Source organism: Cyanistes caeruleus, chromosome Z (genome assembly GCF_971803275.1).
Source record: "Cyanistes caeruleus chromosome Z, bCyaCae1.hap1.1, whole genome shotgun sequence".
Taxonomy (NCBI): Eukaryota; Metazoa; Chordata; class Aves; order Passeriformes; family Paridae; genus Cyanistes; species Cyanistes caeruleus.
In genome coordinates, this window is record NC_141732.1 from 45,801,314 (window position 1) to 45,820,690 (window position 19,377).

Sequence of the window (19,377 nt, forward strand, 5' to 3'; positions counted from 1 at the left end):
GGCCTGAGGGTTCTGCAGCATCATTCCCAGTATAGTACTGATTTTTTCACAGGACACAGACCACATGCAACAGTGTGTGAAATCTCATGTGATCCAACAGCTGGGGGACTTCTAAAGACCACACCTACTGTATTTCCATCTATTTTCTCCTGGTCTTTGGCGATGCGAAGTTGTTTAAGGATATTGCAATTTGACCAACCTTGCCTTTTTCTTTTAATTAAAAGGGTGCAAAATACTGCTGTGTCATGTAGACTGTATTTTTGCTGACTTTAAAAATTTTTGCCTGTAACCTCTAAAAATTCTCAATGAAGCAGCCACAAGAATCACAGTTTTTGCCATATACAAAACCAATATATTTTTTAGTTGGGTTTTTTCCTCCCCTAAAGCAGAAAACTAATTTTTCCTAGAAATTTCTGAAAACAAAATTATTTTATGTAAGTCTATTTAAAATATTGGAAAAAAATGTACTGAAGTAGACAAAGTTCAGTGAAGTTTTAAAGCAATATAGATAAAGTGTTAAAAATATGACATATCAGGGAATGATTTGTTCTGGCTAAAACAAATAGAACTTGAGAGCAGAGGGACTTGGGACAGAAGGGAAAGGGACTGTCACCAAACTGTCATTGACTTCTTACTTCAAATCCTTTTGTTAACACTTACTAAGCAGCAGCAGCACTCCCATGCATGTTACTGGTGTTGTGCTTAGAGTGACACTTGCTAATCGTAATTACACAGTATCATAGTCCCCGCTTCTCTCACCTCGTGAAAGCTCTGAATGTAGAGAGCATGCCCTTTGCCAGCCACAGAGAACCTCAGAATCCTGTCCTCAGCTGCTTTTTGTATTTGGCACCACAGTCAGCTTACAGCTTTCTTCCCTGCTCTTGTTGCATCTTTCCATATCAAAGCTGCCTTTCAGTTCCAGAAGGATGGATGAGTAGGTAGAAGACAAATTGCTGTCTCTCTGCAGTGATGCTGTCTCCCTCAATTGTTTTTACACTTTTGTTTTATCTATGGGACACAGAATACTTGTATGTGTTGCAAGATATTAAACTTATCTCTCTTATTGATAAGAACAACACAGATGTTAAGACCCTCTCGACTGCATTTATAATGTTGAATAGTTTCTCCTTTTGAGACACTGGTAACCTTTTCTGCTTCCTGTTAGCAATTTCTTGTTTCCCCTCCCCCACATCCCTTATCCTTTAAATAGAAACACAAGTCTGCCATTTAATAAAACCCCAATAATGATCCTGCTTTAAAGGACAAGGGCTAATCACTTGCTGCTTAACATTCCAGACACATGACAGTAGAGGAGACTAAATCAGTTAAACAGAAAGATGCAGCACAACTAATTTTCATGTAAAAGGGGGTGATTGCCTTCTCTTTTTTTTCAACCATTGTGATTTTTTTAAGCTGTTAAAGCCCAAACATTCTCGTCTACCAGTTTATGGATTATTAATAAAAAAAAAAAAAAAAGAGAGAGAAAAGAGGCTTTCTTTTTCTAAATATCATCTGCTAAGCCACCACAGACTGAAGTGCCTCACACTGATTCCTGATTTACATAGTCCCAGTTGGAAGTTAATGAAGACTGCTGAGCCACCTTTCAACATGCAGATAAACCTTCATGTATTTAAAAGCAGGGAATATGTGCTTGTTGCTGGCAAATTATTCATCTAAGATCTGAAGTTTCTGACACCGCCTGCGTCAGATAAACTGTCACCCAAATTGCAAACTAATTAGTGATTCAAACATTTTTGAGCTGATTGATGACAGAATAATTTACGCTTGTTTCTCAGTTTCCAGCTGGCATAGGCTGCTGACTGGAGCCCTAATTAACGCTAGTACATCAGTCATGTTCTGCCAAGGCAGCACATACAATTAAAAGGCAGTTTAAATGGAATATCACATTAAAAAGGCTGGTAGATGCAAATGTGAGGAAACAGCACTTTAGGATAAAATGACAACAGAACCCCAGAAACCAAAACAGAATGGAACAGGGTTGGGGTTTTTTGTTGTTGTTCTTGGGGGTTTTTTTGTTTGGGTTTTTTTTTTTTTGTTTGTTTGTTTGGTAGTTTTGTTTTGTTTTTTTAATGGATAAGTAAATTGTTTTCCACATAGGCTATTTAGCAGAATAAAACAAATGTGGAGGCAAAATATGCACACTAAATTCTTCATAACAAGTTTTAGATAGATGGTATCTCTTATTATTTGTTAGAAAATGGATCTGTACTTGCATTTTAGATATCAACTCTGTAAAAATGAAATAGAGAGAGTCAGTGATGGCTGTGAAGTTATTTATAGTGATAGTATAAGACAAAACAATTATCAATATGCATTCCTGTGAGAAGCTATATTGAAGCAGCCTTAAAAATTGCTTCAAATAAGGAAAGAACTAATCAAAAACTCATTAAAGTCAAGGGAAAACTGGGTGTGGGATGTGTAGGATGTATTCCAAGTATCTAGACATCCCTATTCTTATTTTCAGGTGAAACTGATAGATTTTGATAACAGCAGTACTATACAGTAAACACACAATCATTTCTAGGGCTGTTCCCCTGATTAGGTAATAAAATATTTTGGGGAAAACACTTTAAAAATTTTTATATGAAATACTGTATCAGTTTTAAATATTATCTTTATTGCCATTGGTACAAATACAACCTGTGACCTGACGATGTGTCAGGCACATATTGCAGCCTGTAACACAGAAAGACAGTCCTCTGTAATGTTGCTGTCAGGCAGATGTTTAATTTTATTAGGTTTATTTTATTGTATAGATATTGTAACCACGACACCTGTATATTAGCTCTTCTCTGGGTATTAAGCAGTCAGGTAAGAGAAAACGCATTTTGTCATTTCAGTACAGAAAAGTGGGGATAGCTGTAACTTGTATTCTCATTTACATTTGAACTACAAGAGCACTGCCTGTTTGAAACTGTTCATCAAGCTAAGGACAAAAACAGTCCTCCTTGACACAACTCACAAAAACTCTTAAGTCTGCAATGCCAGACCCCTGTTGCAATGTATGCTGCATATTTGATGACATGGTTTATCTTGCTCAATGTGACCTCTGTGGGAGGAATAGTTTTCATGAATATAAACAGCCCTGGGGTTCATACGTTGTCTGTTAAGGTGTTTTTGAGATTATCTATAGCACATGACAGATGAGCCCTTGACTCTTACAGCACTCAAGTACAGAACAAAGAGAAGTCACTGTAGTAACCACAGACAGACCTGGAGACTGCAGATGTGTGAAAGCAGTCCATTTGTTTCTAGGAGCACACACTGAAAGCTCACATCAGTTAGTGCAGTCACATTTTGCTGTCAAACACCATTATGCAATGCCATATATTTTCACCTTTAAAAATTTTAGATAAGTAATAATTTTCATTGGTAAAGTGACGAGGGGTTCATACATTGGCTTTGACAGCTGAGCTATTTTAAGGCACTTTGCAAACCAGTGAATTGGAGATGAGGGGTGAAACTCACCTTAGACACAAATAAGCCCAAGTTTTCTGACTTTGCAGGAGTTGGGTGAGATTTTTGCTTTGAGGCATGGTGAAGGCTCTGTGCTGCTGACCCTGCTGTAGCCATGAGGGAAGAGTCACCAGAAAACTTGAGGTTTTAGATGCCTCATCACATAACTTTTGATGATTTGACTGAGTGCCTGACATTAAGCTCACCAGTAAGCACTGAGAGGGCCCAGGGACAGCAAAATTGCAACGGCCCATAGATGGAATGCCTAGCATGCCTAGTAGTTTGGTAGAAAGTATGAGATGGGAACCATCTGAAAAGGAAGTATTGGGATGGTTAGCACACAGCAAAACAGCCGTTGTTAGGATTGCTATATAGGATTTAGGGAATGTAAATTTTCACACTCCCACTCCAATGTCCTCTTTTTAGATCTGTTTTTTACAGCTTCATGTACAACAAAAATATTTTCTTGTCAGTTGTAGAACATGGTTTAGGACAACTGGATTATGCTCTCCTTTCTAAAAAATATGTCAAAAGCATCACTCTATTAGCAAAGTGGCAAGAAAGAAAAATACCAAAGAGTTTTATTATTAAAATCTTACATTGAAGAAGTAAGACAATTTAATAACCATTTATGTTTCCAGTTAGAAAGATTATTCTGCATAGTGCAGGGCAGATTTTGATTTTTATCACAAGACCCTTCTTACAGATCTCATATGGATGACTTACAATCTATAGTAAATAATCACGTGCAAAGAGCATTGGAGAGTAGAGTCAGAGCTTATGGGTTAAACAAGTGGAGCAATGAGTGTTTCTATTCCTGCAGAAACCAACCACTGCTGCTGATCACAGTGGTGGCTTGTTACATCTCCCCAGAGAAAAACAGTTCTGTTAAGAGGAGGAATTCTGAATTCCCCCTGGAACCTCAAACTTTTAATGTGCAGTGTAAATTCAGCAAGTGCTAGCCTGTTTGTGTTTATAACATATTAACCAAGTGCAGTATCACATCCCCAGTGGGGAACCCAGAAAAGCCTGAGTGCTCAGACTCTTATGTGTTTTCTCTAAAGCTCTCTATCTAATGCTGAACACATGCAAATCTTTCCAATGTTAAATGCCTTCTTCCCTTTCAAATGTTTTCCCCTCAGATTTCCTAATGTCAAGGCTTACTTTCTTTGTAGAGAATAGAGCCTATACAATTAAACATGACCATAACATGATTTCCTAAGGCAACCCGAGGGACAGAAAAGCATTCAGGAAAACAGGTTGGGAGGGCTATTTAAGGGTTTTGGCTTTTTTAAGAGATTTCTAAATATTGTCTAAAATTAAAAGGAAATTTTAAATATCATCAGAGATTAAATAAATAATGTGGGAATAGAAATAAAGACAGTGTTGCATTGTCACACTGTGCACCTTGGAGAGCGAATTTCAGTTCACTGCTTTGCTACAGACTTATGTGACCTTTGGAAAGTTATTCCAATGGTACCTCATTAACCAATTTGTAAAGAGGGTAAAATGACATATTTTCTCTATAACAATCTTAGCTGTTCATTTGAACTTGCAAAGTACAAACTTCTTTTCAAGATGTGATTATATACTCTTTGGTGCTTAGCTTGAAAACTCTTCAGCATTGTCTCTGAATATCTGAACAGCTACAGCCAATCATATTTGTAATTTTCCCCTGCAGTTACAGATGGGTGAAATGACTAAAAGTTTCCACTGGCAAAGCCTGGACCATTGCAGTTGTTCTGTGAACACATGTTTTTTGAATCTTGCTACAGGAGACTCTCAAGATTTCTAAATGTTTTTTAATATAAAGGATTTATTCACAGGAGGTATATTTTAAAAATGCATTTTACTTAGGATAATCTTAATTTTTCCACATATTACTGTCCTATAAATGACACTCTCTTCAGAAGTATTCATCCTATGGTAGGAACCAAACCACACACGGCTCTATTCCAATGTATCTAATGAGAACTGTTATGATCAACAAAATCTGAATTTTTTCTGGCCCCATACAATCATAAAGGAGTACCTCAACTCCATCCTCCATCCTTTAAATTTCCTTTGGCCCTTAAATTTCTTATTCTTCTATACCTCCAGAAGCAAAATTGTTATAAAATATCTATCAAATTTGGCCTCTGCTCTGTGGGATTTCAGTCCCCAGTTATGTCAGCAGGCATCATGTCCCAGTGGTACTTAATTTTAAACCAGAATCGTCTCAACAAAAAGGTGGTGACCTGCTGGAAATAGTAAGGCATGGAAGAAAAACTAACCCTGAGGTACACCATGAGTAAAATGAGAGAAAAATGGGAGGAAAAGGACAGGAGGTAAAGACCTATGGGAAGCAATGATGTTGAAAAATGTAGGTGCATCAAACACACACAAAGGACAGATTAAAGAAAGTGCTGAGCATTTCTGGAACATAGTACTGTGCAGATGATCAAGCACTAGCATGGATTGCCCTCAGAGTTTGTGGAGTCTCCCTCACTGAAGATATTCAAGAACCATCTGTATACAATCCTGTGCTCTGAGATTATTCTGCTTGAGCAAGGAGTTGGACCACATGACCCCATTATGGTCCTACCAACTTTGTACATTATGAATAGTGTGACAGTGCTGCAAAAACCAAGATCCAGTGTGTAGTACTAGCAGGAAGCCAGTCAGGAGCACAAAGAAAGACCTGTTAATTCTGATTTGGAAACAAGCGTTGGTTCTAATCAGTGATCAGATTGAGATCAATCTTTGACTGACCTGGATACCTTCTTTTTCTTTAGGGTTTGCAGTTTTTTCTTCAGTGGTACATTTCCGGATTACATTGTAATATCTGAGTCACATAATACCCCGTCATGCTAAAGAGGTCCATTAAAGCAGTTGCTGTTGATGAATCATCCTCTTCTGTGTCATTTATGGTGGTCTGAAGGTACAAAATTTTATTGCACTTAACACCAAGGCAGAACAAGGTATCTCTGGACCATGCAAGAGATAATACCAGTGCTAAACAGGAACACACATTAGCAGCCACAATAGAAGTAACAAGTAGCCTAGAGGCTTAATATAGATAATAGGAAGCTCAAAGAAAAACAGATATCCTGCCTTTGCATGAACAAAGCTGTTTTTAACACTCTGCAAAATAATGGTACTATTCTATCCATTCATTTTGACAGAATTATATTGGTTTTATTAAGGTGTAGCTTAGAAAATTATTAGGTTTGTTGTCCACTTGGGAATAATTCATGGTATATTTTTAAAGCATAACAACAAACAAGCTGAAAAAAACTCCACAATAAAAAAAATTAAAGAAAGAAACAAACAAGAGTTTCAAGTATGGAAACAACAGCTCTCTGGAAAAGCAGTAGTTTGTTTACATACACAGAGGAGAGAAGGAGCTTCTGCCTCCTGAGGTGCTTCCTTTAATCATTTGTCTATCATCCTCTTCCATTTTTTAACCCATTGCACCTGAAATTTTATGGATAACCTTTTTCTCCCTTCAAAAGATTTTGCAATTCATACCATCAGCATTCCTTTTAAAGTTGCTCAAAAGTTTTCTGCCCATCAGTATCTTCTCTCCCTTAAAATGGCAGCCAGTGGAGGAAAAGGAGCCAGCTCCTGCCCTGACACCTTGTACCTGTTGCAAAGTGAAGGTCTCTTCCAATTCAATCACAGTTCTGCAGATTTTACATACCAGGCACTATGTACATACCAAAGCTTTATAAATAGTTTTTCAATAGCATACCACATTTTGAAAGTCATAATATTAACTGTGTGTATTCTCTATGGACAAATTCGGTGAAATTAAACTTCCATCTTTCCTCCTCTCCTCATGTCTTTTATTTCTATCATTGATGGCCTTCAGAAAAATAACTTTGGTGCTGTTTCAGCAAGGGACACCCTAAAAATCAGGAGGGATGTGGAAAATCATGTGCCTCTCATAATCAGAAATAATTGATATCTAAAATACATGAAGGCTTTCCATTTTTCCAGTCTAATGAAAAATCTGCTGGCAGAAGAAAGCAATTGCATTTGAGTACACTGTTACATGCACACACGATTTTAGGTCACACATAAGTACATGTGTATGTGTTACAAGTACATACACATAGGTATGAGCATATGGGCACAACCCCATCTGCTATAAATGACTGAGTTAAATGGAATTGCATTGCTTCACATTATCTGCTGATTTGGTCCCATGTATGTGCCTTTATATATGCTTATATTCCAAAGCGAGAAGCAGTCTACAATCTAAAATTATTTTAAGTCTATTGGCTGAAATCCAAGTGTGGAATAACAGGAATTTTGCAGTAGACTTTATACAGCATCTTATTATTTCTAGTTTTTCAGTAAATCACTTAATATGGGAAAGTAATTATTCTACTATAACACATTAAATACTTGGTGAAAAATATTATGGAAATGTACGTGATATAATGGTTTAAAAATTAGTATTCTGTGCTTAAAAGTGGTCATGTTGTCTAGTAAGTTTTTCAGGAATCACTAACTGCATCATGTATCATGCATTGTACACTAAGTGCCAAAAGAAGATGCAAAACTGCTACTTTTTACACGGATTTTAAACACAGCTAGATCACCAGTGTTTTACAAGAGCAGTGTATTCACTTGGATAAAAGTGATAATTTCAATTCATTGCTAATGGCCAATCTATTTACTTCCCCTTGAAACAAGAATGAATATTTTTTCACTGGTGAAGGATTATTATCTATCCCAGTAGAACTGTGAAAAAACTTACAAAGGAACTCTATTTTTTCCCCAAATTCTAATCACAAGTACTACTTGCCTATTCAACAAAATCTTATACTCAGGTAAACCAATCTGTAATCTTTCCACAGAACTAATTAGAGCTGAAAAAACCAAGGCAAGAGTAATAAAAAAAAAAATCTACTGAAGTTAAGATATTAAAAAAAAAAACTTTGTTGTTTCCTTTTGGTGCTTTCTGTTCAGATCAAATGTAAGGATGTTTACTGGTAGCAATGTTGGAGGAAAACAGCAAATTAAATGAAAACTGAAAAATGTCCATAGAAAAAGAACTCTGAATGTGTTTAAACTAGAAGCCTAAATTTAAGTATATGATTAAATTTATCCTCCCAGAAAAGTCCACATCTTTCCCCCCAAACCAGATCCTGTTCCACTGCTCATTTGTTGCTGCTCTTACACCAATCCCTATGTTGTGCTGGTAAAGGATTTGTAAAGTAACAAGGCTGGGAGCCTGATTCAACTAAAAATGACAGTAAACAGGGGGACAAGAGGACTTTTCAGCTGATTGGTTTATCAATACGGTTTTCTATAAGGCTGTGCAGCTAGTTGTGGTGGCACAATACAGAAGCAGGGCACATGAACAAGGATTTGGCAGAAGAGATGGGACAGCTGTTTCGTAATAATGCTCCTTTAAATGAATATCAAGTAGTAACTGCAGAGTTGTTCTCATTCTGCAAACAAAAACATGTATCACTGGAATTCATCATAACTATTTTTACAACTAAATCATAGAATATTCTGAGTTGAAAGGGACCCAAAAGTTTCACAAGAGGTTCATTGACCTCTTAAGTGAATGGCCCATAACAGGGACTGAACCTGCAGCATTGGCGTTATTAGAACCATGCCTCAATCAGCTAAGCTAATTTAATAACTAACCATTGCTGCAAAATTGAATTGCTTGTAGACCACTCTCATTGAGATCAGGCTGTAGCAGTAATTCCTACAACGTAATCCATGGATCTGAGATCAAGAGAATTTGCTCATGATTTCCAGAAAACTGATTTCAAAATGCTAGATTTCCCCCCATAATGCGTTAAATGAAACCACTGCTGGTACCCAGACGCAATACTACTATGGGGAGGGTTGGCAACCTGACCTCCATGTGTAAAGTATCTAGGACTTATAGTGTACTAATCAGGAAGATTTAGTAGAGGGACAGGAAAACACTGGTTCTAGGTTGGCCCTGTCCCGCTGCCAGATATTTTTCTCCATGTACAGGTGAAAGAGTACAGTATGTGTATATAATATTTTAATGATAACATGCACCTCAGAGCTGACAGTCTCTGCCAGAAGACCAAGCTAGACTGCTGCTAATGGTATTGTCTTAAGTGTGCCAATGCATTCTATCTAATCCTTGGAACAGCTAAAAGAGAACTGTAGCGTGAGAGAGAGATGGTTTCACTTAAAGTCAATTTTAAAAAAGGAGAAGCTATTCAGAGAAATGGCAAAAGAAGAAATTTGTCATTTTTTCACTCCCACTTAAACACAATTATTTGTATGAATAGTCCCATTGAAATAAAAATTACTATTTGGGTGTTTACCCATTCACCAAGGAACAGATATAATTCAAGTAATTTCATGTTGCAAGTGTTTGTAAGAAAAATCAGGTTTTTCTAAAAGCAGCTCCTCAAAGAGAAAAAATATTCAGCCAAATGTGCTAGGTATTTTTCTCCCAAATTCTAAAAAGAAAGGAATTTTGTGTTTTACCACCAACGTTATTATATGTTATTATCTATATTATGTGTTGTAGCTTTTTATCTTCAGATTTACATTTCTAACTTTATTACACTAAAATTTTCTTCTTCTCCAATTCCTTAATTTCTTCCCTACCAAGAAACAGATTTACCACATTCTTGTTTTCATCACATCTATCACTCACAATTTCCCAAAAGCAGAACTGGGTGTTTAATTCTTCTAATTGTGTTGACAAGTTGCAGTCAAAAAAGTTACAGTATATATTTCAGGAAGAGGCAATCCGTCCTTAATCCTCAGTCAATCCATATCTTTCCAGACAAATGGGAAGCATCTTTTCTAAAAAACATTTTTTCAAAGAGCTGCCATATGATGGTCATTAACATAATCACAAGGTCAACTCTCCCCCCTGCCCCCGTTGCCTCAAGAAGAGCTGACTAGCATAGTTATATATAGGTAACACCACCCAAAATCAGAGCAAGCCTGTAGAAGTTTATGTTTCTCCTTTCCTAATTAAAATGCCACAGACAAGTGCTCAAAATTGTTTGAAAAGATGCAACACAGTCTACTCAATTTGTTCGGTTACTTAAAACCAACTCTGTTTGGAATAAAAATATACTAATTTTAGTTTAAAACATGCAGTCGATAAATTTGTAGTACTTTCCTACTGAGACATTTGTCTGAGCCAATATGATAGTTTTTGTGGCCTCTTTAAGTCCAATACTAAGTAGATTGGAAGTAATACTTCAATAGTAACTTAGTAATACTAATACTTCAATGATTTGGATGAGTAATTTTTAAAATCTGGAGTTCTAGCATAATCTGTCCACTCTTTCTATATACATTCCTGCCTACCTTTCCTACACCTGCCATTTGTGTCGTAAATGGGACTGGACTGTTTCCAGTCCCTTTTCATATGAGCAGGTTTACTCAGGCTGATATTTCAGTTCTCTTTAGCTGTCTCTGAAGTCCTCTCTGACAGACCATTCCTGAGGTAGAGTGATCCAGTTAGTTACTGTACCCCATAAATTTGCACCTTGTAATTGTGATGGGTTTTTTACTTCATTTGATGCTACCCCATTCTTCCTTTAGCAGAAGAGATTAGTACCACCCACCCCAAAAAGGAAATGTGACAGAGCATTATTTTGTAAGGGAAAACACCCTATGTTGAAAAGGAACACATGGAGAACCCAGGATAAGACAGAAAATTGTATGAAACCCACAGCCTACAAGATATGAACACAATAACTTCTAGATGTGAGCAGTACAGAAATTTTTAGTCCTGCCAGCCAGCAGCATTTGCAGGACAAGAAAACAGAAATGGACAGTAAAATGTCATCTATAAATGAATACGCTGATCTGAAGTCCTAACCGTGTGGACATGCTGAACCTAAGCCAAGCCACAGCATGAGAGCTTGTGTCTTCTCTGTTTGCTGTGAGATATTCATGACAAGACAGTTGATAGTAACCCAGTCAAGGAAATAAGAATTTGATGAGTACAGATTATCTTCTTTAAAAAAAGGGAAAAAACCCCAAAAACCTTTCAACCTGGAAAGTATGAAAGCCTGAATCACATTATACCTCAGGCTTTCCAGAGTGAGATATGCCAACATTATTGTCACTGACAGAGCCTGACTGAGGAGGAAAATTTCTGGCAGAGAAAAAGATCTTGCCTCCCATTTCCACTGCTCCAAGCAGTGGTGTCAGTATTTCAAGAGCCAGTGTCCATATAAAGAAAAAAAAAAAAATCCATTGCAAAATAAAAGCATTGATCTAGGAGTCTGTAAAAACTAGAAGTAAACAATACAGGTATCAGTAGAAGATTTTGACCTGAAAGGAGTATTCAACCTGGAGGTAAATGATATTGTTTTTCTGTTGTGCAAGGATAATATTTGAATGTTTATATTTTCCAGGAAGGGTCCAAGTTTTGTTCCATGTTTGCCAAGTTCTTTGTGCAACAGAACTCATTCAAAGCCAGAAGTAAGACTGTAACTTATGTACAAAGCAACTCTGGTGAGACCTCTTCAAGTGCTACAACCCTCTCTTGGTATCTCTTAAACTATTTCTCAATAGACACTGTTGTTTTTTCAGTGCAGATGTCAGTAGCCCGTATTTAGCACTCCCACTATGCTGTGATTTCCAAAGCTGCATTCCCTGAAGATACCTATATTACAGTGCTGGACTACATTGAAACCCATAAAGAAAGAACCAGACCCAGAAGGAGCCAAGACCAGTTCAGTCATGCCATGAACAACATGGTTCTTCAGGAGCAGCCAGGAGCATACCTGCAGGCAAATCTTTGACCAGGTCAGGCCATGGAGGGAAGAGAGGAAAAGGAATGATTTAATAGAAGTATCTGCCTGACGGGGAGAGGAGAGAAATTCTGTGTTGAGCACTGAGGTGAGACTCAGAGTTCACTTAATTTGAATGAAAGTAATGGCAGAGGCATCATGGGGTCCTTGGGGAGTGCCAGTTATTGCCCTACAGCGCTTTCAATGGGAGACAGCTCATTCTGCTCACCATGAGGCACTGAGGTGAGCAGTGAATATCAGAACAGTATTTCAGCCTCTGACCAAGCAGGGCAAAGCCTCAGAAGCTGGAGGCTTGGCAGCATTTTCTGAGTCATCATGCCCAGCTGATGACATTTACCCGGCTGCTGGTCCAGCTCTAAAGCACTGCTGAATTTATCCAAAATGTAAATCACCAAGCTGGACAGAAATATGTAAGCTTCAAATATCTCACAGAGTCACAGGGCCAGCACCAAGCTCTGGGAGTGTGAGAGAGGGCAGGGACATGGAGGATAGAAAAGGGTTTAGCTAAGAGGATTGAAAGAAACAGGGACAGAAGGACAGAAAAATAGGTGAAAGTGGCTCAGAATAGCAAAGATGCTGAGCAAATGGGGAAAATAATTAAAACTATGATCAAGGTAGAAATGCTGGTAATAAGGCAGTGTCAGAGTCAGAAAAGAGATTTAAATGACAGGTATCAGATTTTGAAGAATAATGTAAACTTTTTATGTGCTGTGGAATCACAGCATCTTACTCAAAGGATAACAAAAATATACGATGAATATATGTTGCATCCAAGGTAAGAAAAAGGAAGGAAAAGTATTTTAGCAAGATCAGAATTATTTTCTTCCAAAATTCTGCATCCATCTGAATGTCATACTTCCTAGCTAGATATCTCTGGAGCATTATTGCTAATAAAAATTGCAAATATTTTAACAATACTTCATAATACATAAAAATGTATTAATCTAATAGATATATACTATTACTATTATTATCATTAAGGACATTTGCTTGTCAGATTCGTAATTCATTTGCACAGTGGTGAAACACAGGTAAATTGACCTAAGCTGATGCCGATGAGACTCCTTTACCAGAAGTTTAACTGTATTGTCTATAGTGTGGGAATGCCTGTGGCTTAACCAGAGTATCTCTGCTTTTCCACAGAGGAGGCAAACATGGCATGTGTGGTCTCGGCCTGAAGAATTACAAAGCAATCCAATTCGAGACTGCATCACCAAACCAAGAATATGCACTGCCTCTTACGGTGCTTCCAGTTTGTCTCTTTGTAATACTATCTCAATAGCTCACAGCAGGCAGCTACTTACACCGGTCTGTTGTTCTCCAAGGTACCAGTGAGACGGAATTTTAAACAACATAGCCAAAAGAGATTATCCCTGATATAATTCCTAAAATGACTATACAACTCAACAGTGTTCTCAAAATATGCTTAGAAAATAACACAGTCTGATACTACCATGCACTTGCAATCATACTGCAAGGGTGAGAGATTGGAATGTTAATGGTTAACTACTCGAAACAATGGACCATTTGCAGGGCCAGCAGGGTGCTTTGCTGGGGCGGGGTTTTGCACCCTCGAGGTGGGATAATATTTTTTATCCTGCCTAAGTCCTCCTTTACAGAACTGACTCAGTCCTACAACGTGGGGGAAGGTATTGGGGCATTCCTTCTGGTGGGGAATGATTGGTTCAACTACACTGATGCGAAAGGCAGCTGTCATGTCTTGGGAGGTGTCATATACCATTAAAGACCCCTGGTGTTTCCCCAGACTCATTTCTGGGGCCTTCCAGTGTTGCATCAGACAGGGAGTGTTAAGCTCCCCGCCACCAGGGAAGACGGTTGTGCACTCCCACCTGAACCTGGATGTATATCACCCATTGAACTGTGTTCTCTGAGCTTCTCCCAGGACCGACGATCAAGATTGTGACCATGACTTCAACCAAGGAACCTCTAAACTGCAACAATCATCTACTGTCACTGGATCTAGGAGCAGCGATATCTTTCTACTCTTTTCTTTCTTTTCCTCATATACTACTGTCAGTGGATCTAGGAGCAGTGATATCTTTCTACTCTTATCTTTTCTTTCCCTTTCTTTTCCTCATATTATTTCTTAAGTGATATTTTCATGCTTTTACATTACTATATCACTATAGCTAATAATAACTAAAACAGCTACATACCTGCTTTAAATTGCAACCAAGTAATTTTAAAATAAGACCTACATATATACATTTATATATGTCAATCACTGAATATCATTTCATATTTCATATCAATCATATCTAATCCATCTAAGGGATCTACCTAGGTATCTAAGGGATCTATCTATCTATCTATCTATCTATCTATCTATCTATCTCACTCAATCTATCTAAGGGATATATTAACAAAAGCTTGGGTTATTTGCATCTTCTGGGGCAGGTTACAATGAACAGGTAACCTAGGAATGGTCCTATTATAGAAAGAAAAAAAATACTAGCTCAGTTCTCCACAGAAATATCTGGTCTGTCACTGGCATACGTTTATTTAAAGGTTACATCAGAGGTGGGAAGGGGGAGACAGTAATCTCAGATTGAGAAAAGCTGCCAGAACAGAACTATTGAAGCAAATGCCAGGCCAGGCAGTATGCCAGTTCACTTATCCTTACTAGCCACCTGCAGGCTGTATTATCAAAGCCCCTGAAGTTTATTATTGCAGTATATTATCCCTTCATTATGATATAGAAAAAAAGGTATTGATGTAAAACAATTTTGACAAGTTTCTCTCTGACACTTGTCAGTGAAATCTGTTAATATTTGCATAGGAACAGGATGTAGGACAATTTTTTTTCTCTCTCACATGCTACATATTTTATCTCTAAGCAGATGCTCATGCATATACGTAACTTCTCATTTTTACCACTGGGGGAAAAATTGCCTTTTCCCTGGGAAACAGGGAAAGACATCTTATCAGGTAAATATTAAATAATTGCATCCTAGGAGTGGAAAGTACTACCATTGATTTCAGTGGAATTACACCAAACAGCTCACTTGTACACTGGCCTCAGCAGGTAAGGAAAGGTCTCACAAGACAATGACATGTAGATAATAGTACCAAAGCAAGTCTTTCATATTAACATCCTTCCAATTTTGAAAGAGAACTCAAGATAGTAGTCCTCAACTACTGCCTCTGCCAAGCCAGAATGGCATTTTTTGAATCAAATCCTATGGCACTGAGTGGGCATTTCTAATAGCAAAATGATCTTCTGAAAAATTGTATCTTGGAGATTTTCTGAAATTACAGTACTAAGTGCAACAAAGCATGTGACTCTTTGTGGTTTGTTTGTTCTTATTTTAAATACAGCTTTTTTGCATTAAAGCTGAGAGATCAGACATCCCATATTTTATGGGATTATTTATTTTTTAATCAGATGGGTTGTTATCATCTCTAGCACTGATTTAGTTCTAACTGTAAGAGTCTGAGAATATTATTAGCACAACAAGTTCTGTAGGGAAAAATCGTATCTGTTATGTAGACTAACTGACATGTTTGCGAAAAAAAACCCCAAAAACAACAGACCAGCTGCAGATCTGTCTTCCAAAAGGGCTCATCTGTTATTCTCACTACATCAGCCACTCTATCGAAAGACAAAACTTCTCCTCCAAACTTTGCTTACTGTCACTTGTAATTTAAAATCTGGGAGTCTAAATTTCTTTCTTTTAGTAAAGGGAAGAGTCAGAGAGGAGGATATAAAGGCAAACTAACTAGATTGGTAAATACTGGTTTCCCTGAATTGGGGCATAAGCATTTTCCTTTTTCTCCTATTTTTGGGCCTACTAAGGATCCAGTCCTTGGCTGTTTTTTCCATGCAAAAAGAAGATTTCCTCAATACTAGCCTGAGGGACAAAGCAGTAGAGAATACCTAAAACAGCTGGCCCAAACTTAAGCTCCTAGTAAAATAAAAAAAAAAAAGGAACAGTGGAGCCCAGAAGCAGCACAACGTCAGTGTCCTTTTAAGCTTTTTTTCTTTTCTTACTTTTTTTTTAATTTCTATGCTACTTTTCATTGTTTAAGGGTTGGTACATTTTATATTGTGGCTGTAGCTAGGTAAAACAAAACAATGAATGCTAAGTGTTGTTGATCAGGAGTCTGAGTAGTTCAAGAAATCATTTGTATCAAATACTCAGTCCCCTGTTAGAATATCCTCTGGATTAAGGAATATTGTTAGCGTATCAAATGCATACCTGCATTCTAACTATAAGGACAAAGACACAAAAGGATTTCCCTCCAAGAAGGTAAAAGCAAGAGTAATAGTAGTAAGAGCAAAGCAAAGAACCTCACTTGACTGCAAAGAAATAGGATAATACACCCAGAATCTGCTGCTTACAGGAAGTTGTCCTCACAAGTAAATTTTCATTCTAATGATAAAAGTAGGCTTACCCTGAAGGTTACTATCCTTTGGATGCACAAAGTATTTAAAGAAGCTGGACAATTCTAACTACACTTTCTTGCTCTTTGTCATGAGTTTGTTTGTTTGTTTGTTTGTTTGTTTCTGGCTTTTTTCAGTTGGTTGGTTGGTTTGGGGGGGTTGTGGGTTTTTGTGGTTTTTAGTTTGTTTTTTGTTTGGGTTTTTGTTGTTTTAGTTTTTGTTAGATCTTGTTTTGTTTTTTGTTTGTTGCAAAAATACACAGTGATTACAGTAAACACAAAAATATCTTCAGACCATCACTTGATGGTACTATTTGCAAGATTCATTGTGATTTTCTTTGAAGATAATAGAGCTTTTCAAGATATAGACAGCATAGTCCAAGTTAATCTCTGCTGTAAAAGGATAAAGCTCCATCAGCCTCAACTGCCAGCTGATCATAATTTGAATTCTCCATCAGATCTCATTTTGCAAAAATGGAATTATGCTTCAAATTTTACTGACATAGTTCTAGAAAGGGAGATCTAAATAAATATTTTTCATTTATATTTATATATATTATCAACAAAGGCCTCTTCTTTTTAATTTTGTCAGCCAGAGAGTACTTAAAGCTCACTTTCACAGGGAAGTGTGTATTTGCAGGTCAGCTTCATCAAACATTCATTGTTCAATACTGTGACAGCTGGTAGCAGGCGTACATACTCTTCCCTTGTTTGGTTTTCTGATAGAACCTGTCAAGTACTGGTTGTCTGTATCTGAATTTGTCACCCTCTCAGCAAGGTTACAGCTTTCTCACCATCAAATCAAACAAAAAAGAAAAACTATACAAACTCTAATGCTAATTTTTAACCTCAACTAGAAATGCAAAAACATGGGGTTTTAATCAAAATAACCATTAACAAAGAGGTGCAGTTCATTTTTGTTTATTCACTCTAACAGACTTTAAAATCATAAAATCATGCCCCTGTGAGCAATTTTTGATCCCTTTACTAGGAATAATGTGAACACTCTCCATAGCAGGTGCTATATACTCAGGGATGCCAGGCCAAGATCAAATATTCCTGATTTGTCAAAATCACATCACGTATACAGTGGGACCAACCAGTCAGTGGGTACTGTGCAGCAACCATTCAGCATAGGCAGGGTTAATTTTTGCACAAATTTGAAGACTCTGCCTGCATTTCAGTCCCCAGGACTGAGTAGAGCATGCACGTGTGCATTAGTGACTCGGGAGCAAGCACATCAAAACCTGGGGCAGGGTGATACATGTTGTAAATAGAAAACTTCTCATACAGAGAGCAAGAGAAATGTGACCTGTTTGAGACAATCTACTGTGTCTTGATAGAGACCGCAGCTATCCAATGCAGCTCAGATGTGATGAGGCGGGTGACACCAATACCAAGTAAACTTGCCAAATGAGATGTGTATTTTTGAGTGCAATGTAAATTCCCAGTTTGAACCTGCATGTTATAAAGAAGGCAATAGTTCTAACAGTGGCCTAAAGTACTAAAAAAACCCCACCATCTATAATAAAATCAAGAGATCAGTTTAATAGACTTTTAAATACCTAAAGCTTACTGAAGTATGTCTGGAAATTTAACAAGTGCTGAACTCTGACATCACAAAGTACATGTGTAGGCTGTATGTTTTTGTATACTGCACATGGGAATTCTTTTTCTCAAGACAGCTTGATAATATTTCAGTACAAGACTTCTCTCTGTTTCTCTATTAACACTTATCCCACAACGAATAACAAAAGCCAAACCAAAGACAGAATAAGCAGAACACTGAGAAGCATAGTTTCAGACAAGTTCATAGATTCAGACAAGTTCAAACTGCATTTTTCTTGGGGATAATGTGAGAAACGATGCTCACTTTTAAAAATTTCAAAGGTTTATTTAACAAAATATAACAAAGGACTGAATAAAGAAAAGTTACAGCACTGGGAGCACGGAACTAATACACCATGTGCTCACCCACAAAAAGGCTGCCCTGCCTTTTATACCCCTGGGGGTTGCCTCAGGCAGTCCTGGCCCTGCCCAGAGGCTGCCAATCAACTCTTCTTCACTGCCCATTGGTGGAGACTGCTCTCCTGTAACCTGATTGGCGGTCAGGTGTTGCCATGCCGCACCCCCTGGCAACAAGCCTGCCCCGCCCCCAACTGCCCCGTGCAAGGGCACAGAGCTCGCCCTCCTGCCGCATGTCCCGACCACCAAGGCCGTCCCTTGGCAACCATCCAGGGGGAAAGGGGACTATGGAGAGAACACAGGACATCTAAACAACAAACCACAATAGCATAACTATACATCAGTAAAACTTCTTTTAACACACACACAATATTTATCTCCTGTGATTACCAATCATCAGATTACCTATCAATAACAATAACATTAGAAAAATATTATTCAATGTACCACTAAATCTTAGAGGAAAAAGTATAGGGAAAAAAGAAGACATTTACATATTTTAATAACTATTAAAAGAATAAATAGAAACTATGTAGCCATACTATGAGACCAACAATACACTTTACATAAAACGTGTGAGAACAAACTCTCTCACACTCATAAGCTTTGAAAAAGGTAAGAACTACATAGTCTTGGTAATAAACAAACAAACAAGCACACAAATAACAGTAGGCAGATAGATACGTGATAGATAGGTAAGATAGATAGATAGATAGATAGATAGATAGATAGATAGATAGATAGATAGATAGAT

The 19,377-nt window shown here is 37.5% G+C and overlaps 1 protein-coding gene and 1 long non-coding RNA gene across 22 annotated transcripts in view; one reads left to right on the forward strand and one right to left on the reverse strand.

The window, feature by feature from the left end:
* Positions 1-15,549, forward strand: part of LOC111940835 (uncharacterized) — a 34,260-nt gene extending 18,711 nt beyond the window's left edge. The window contains exons 7-9 of the long non-coding RNA XR_002869730.2: positions 6,252-6,397; positions 11,856-12,342; positions 13,398-15,549. This is a non-coding gene — a long non-coding RNA (uncharacterized LOC111940835). The remainder of the gene's footprint in view (positions 1-6,251; positions 6,398-11,855; positions 12,343-13,397) is intronic.
* The window catches only part of LOC147648412 (uncharacterized), an 85,387-nt gene that overhangs the window by 51,586 nt on the left and 14,424 nt on the right, over positions 1-19,377 (reverse strand). For 8 of the 21 annotated variants that reach the window (XR_015280044.1, XM_086866795.1, XM_086866794.1 and 5 more), the window contains one exon: positions 760-1,008. The exons of 7 other annotated variants lie outside the window; for them this stretch is intronic. Coding sequence is in view for 13 of the 14 variants with exons in the window: in XM_086866795.1 (XP_086722921.1) it covers positions 760-788 (29 nt within the window). In the remaining variant the exon portion in view is untranslated. Of the gene's footprint in view, positions 1-759; positions 1,009-6,228; positions 6,392-19,377 lie in introns of all 21 variants that reach the window. 6 more of the 21 variants (XM_086866777.1, XM_086866775.1, XM_086866776.1 and 3 more) reach the window with 1 other exon arrangement.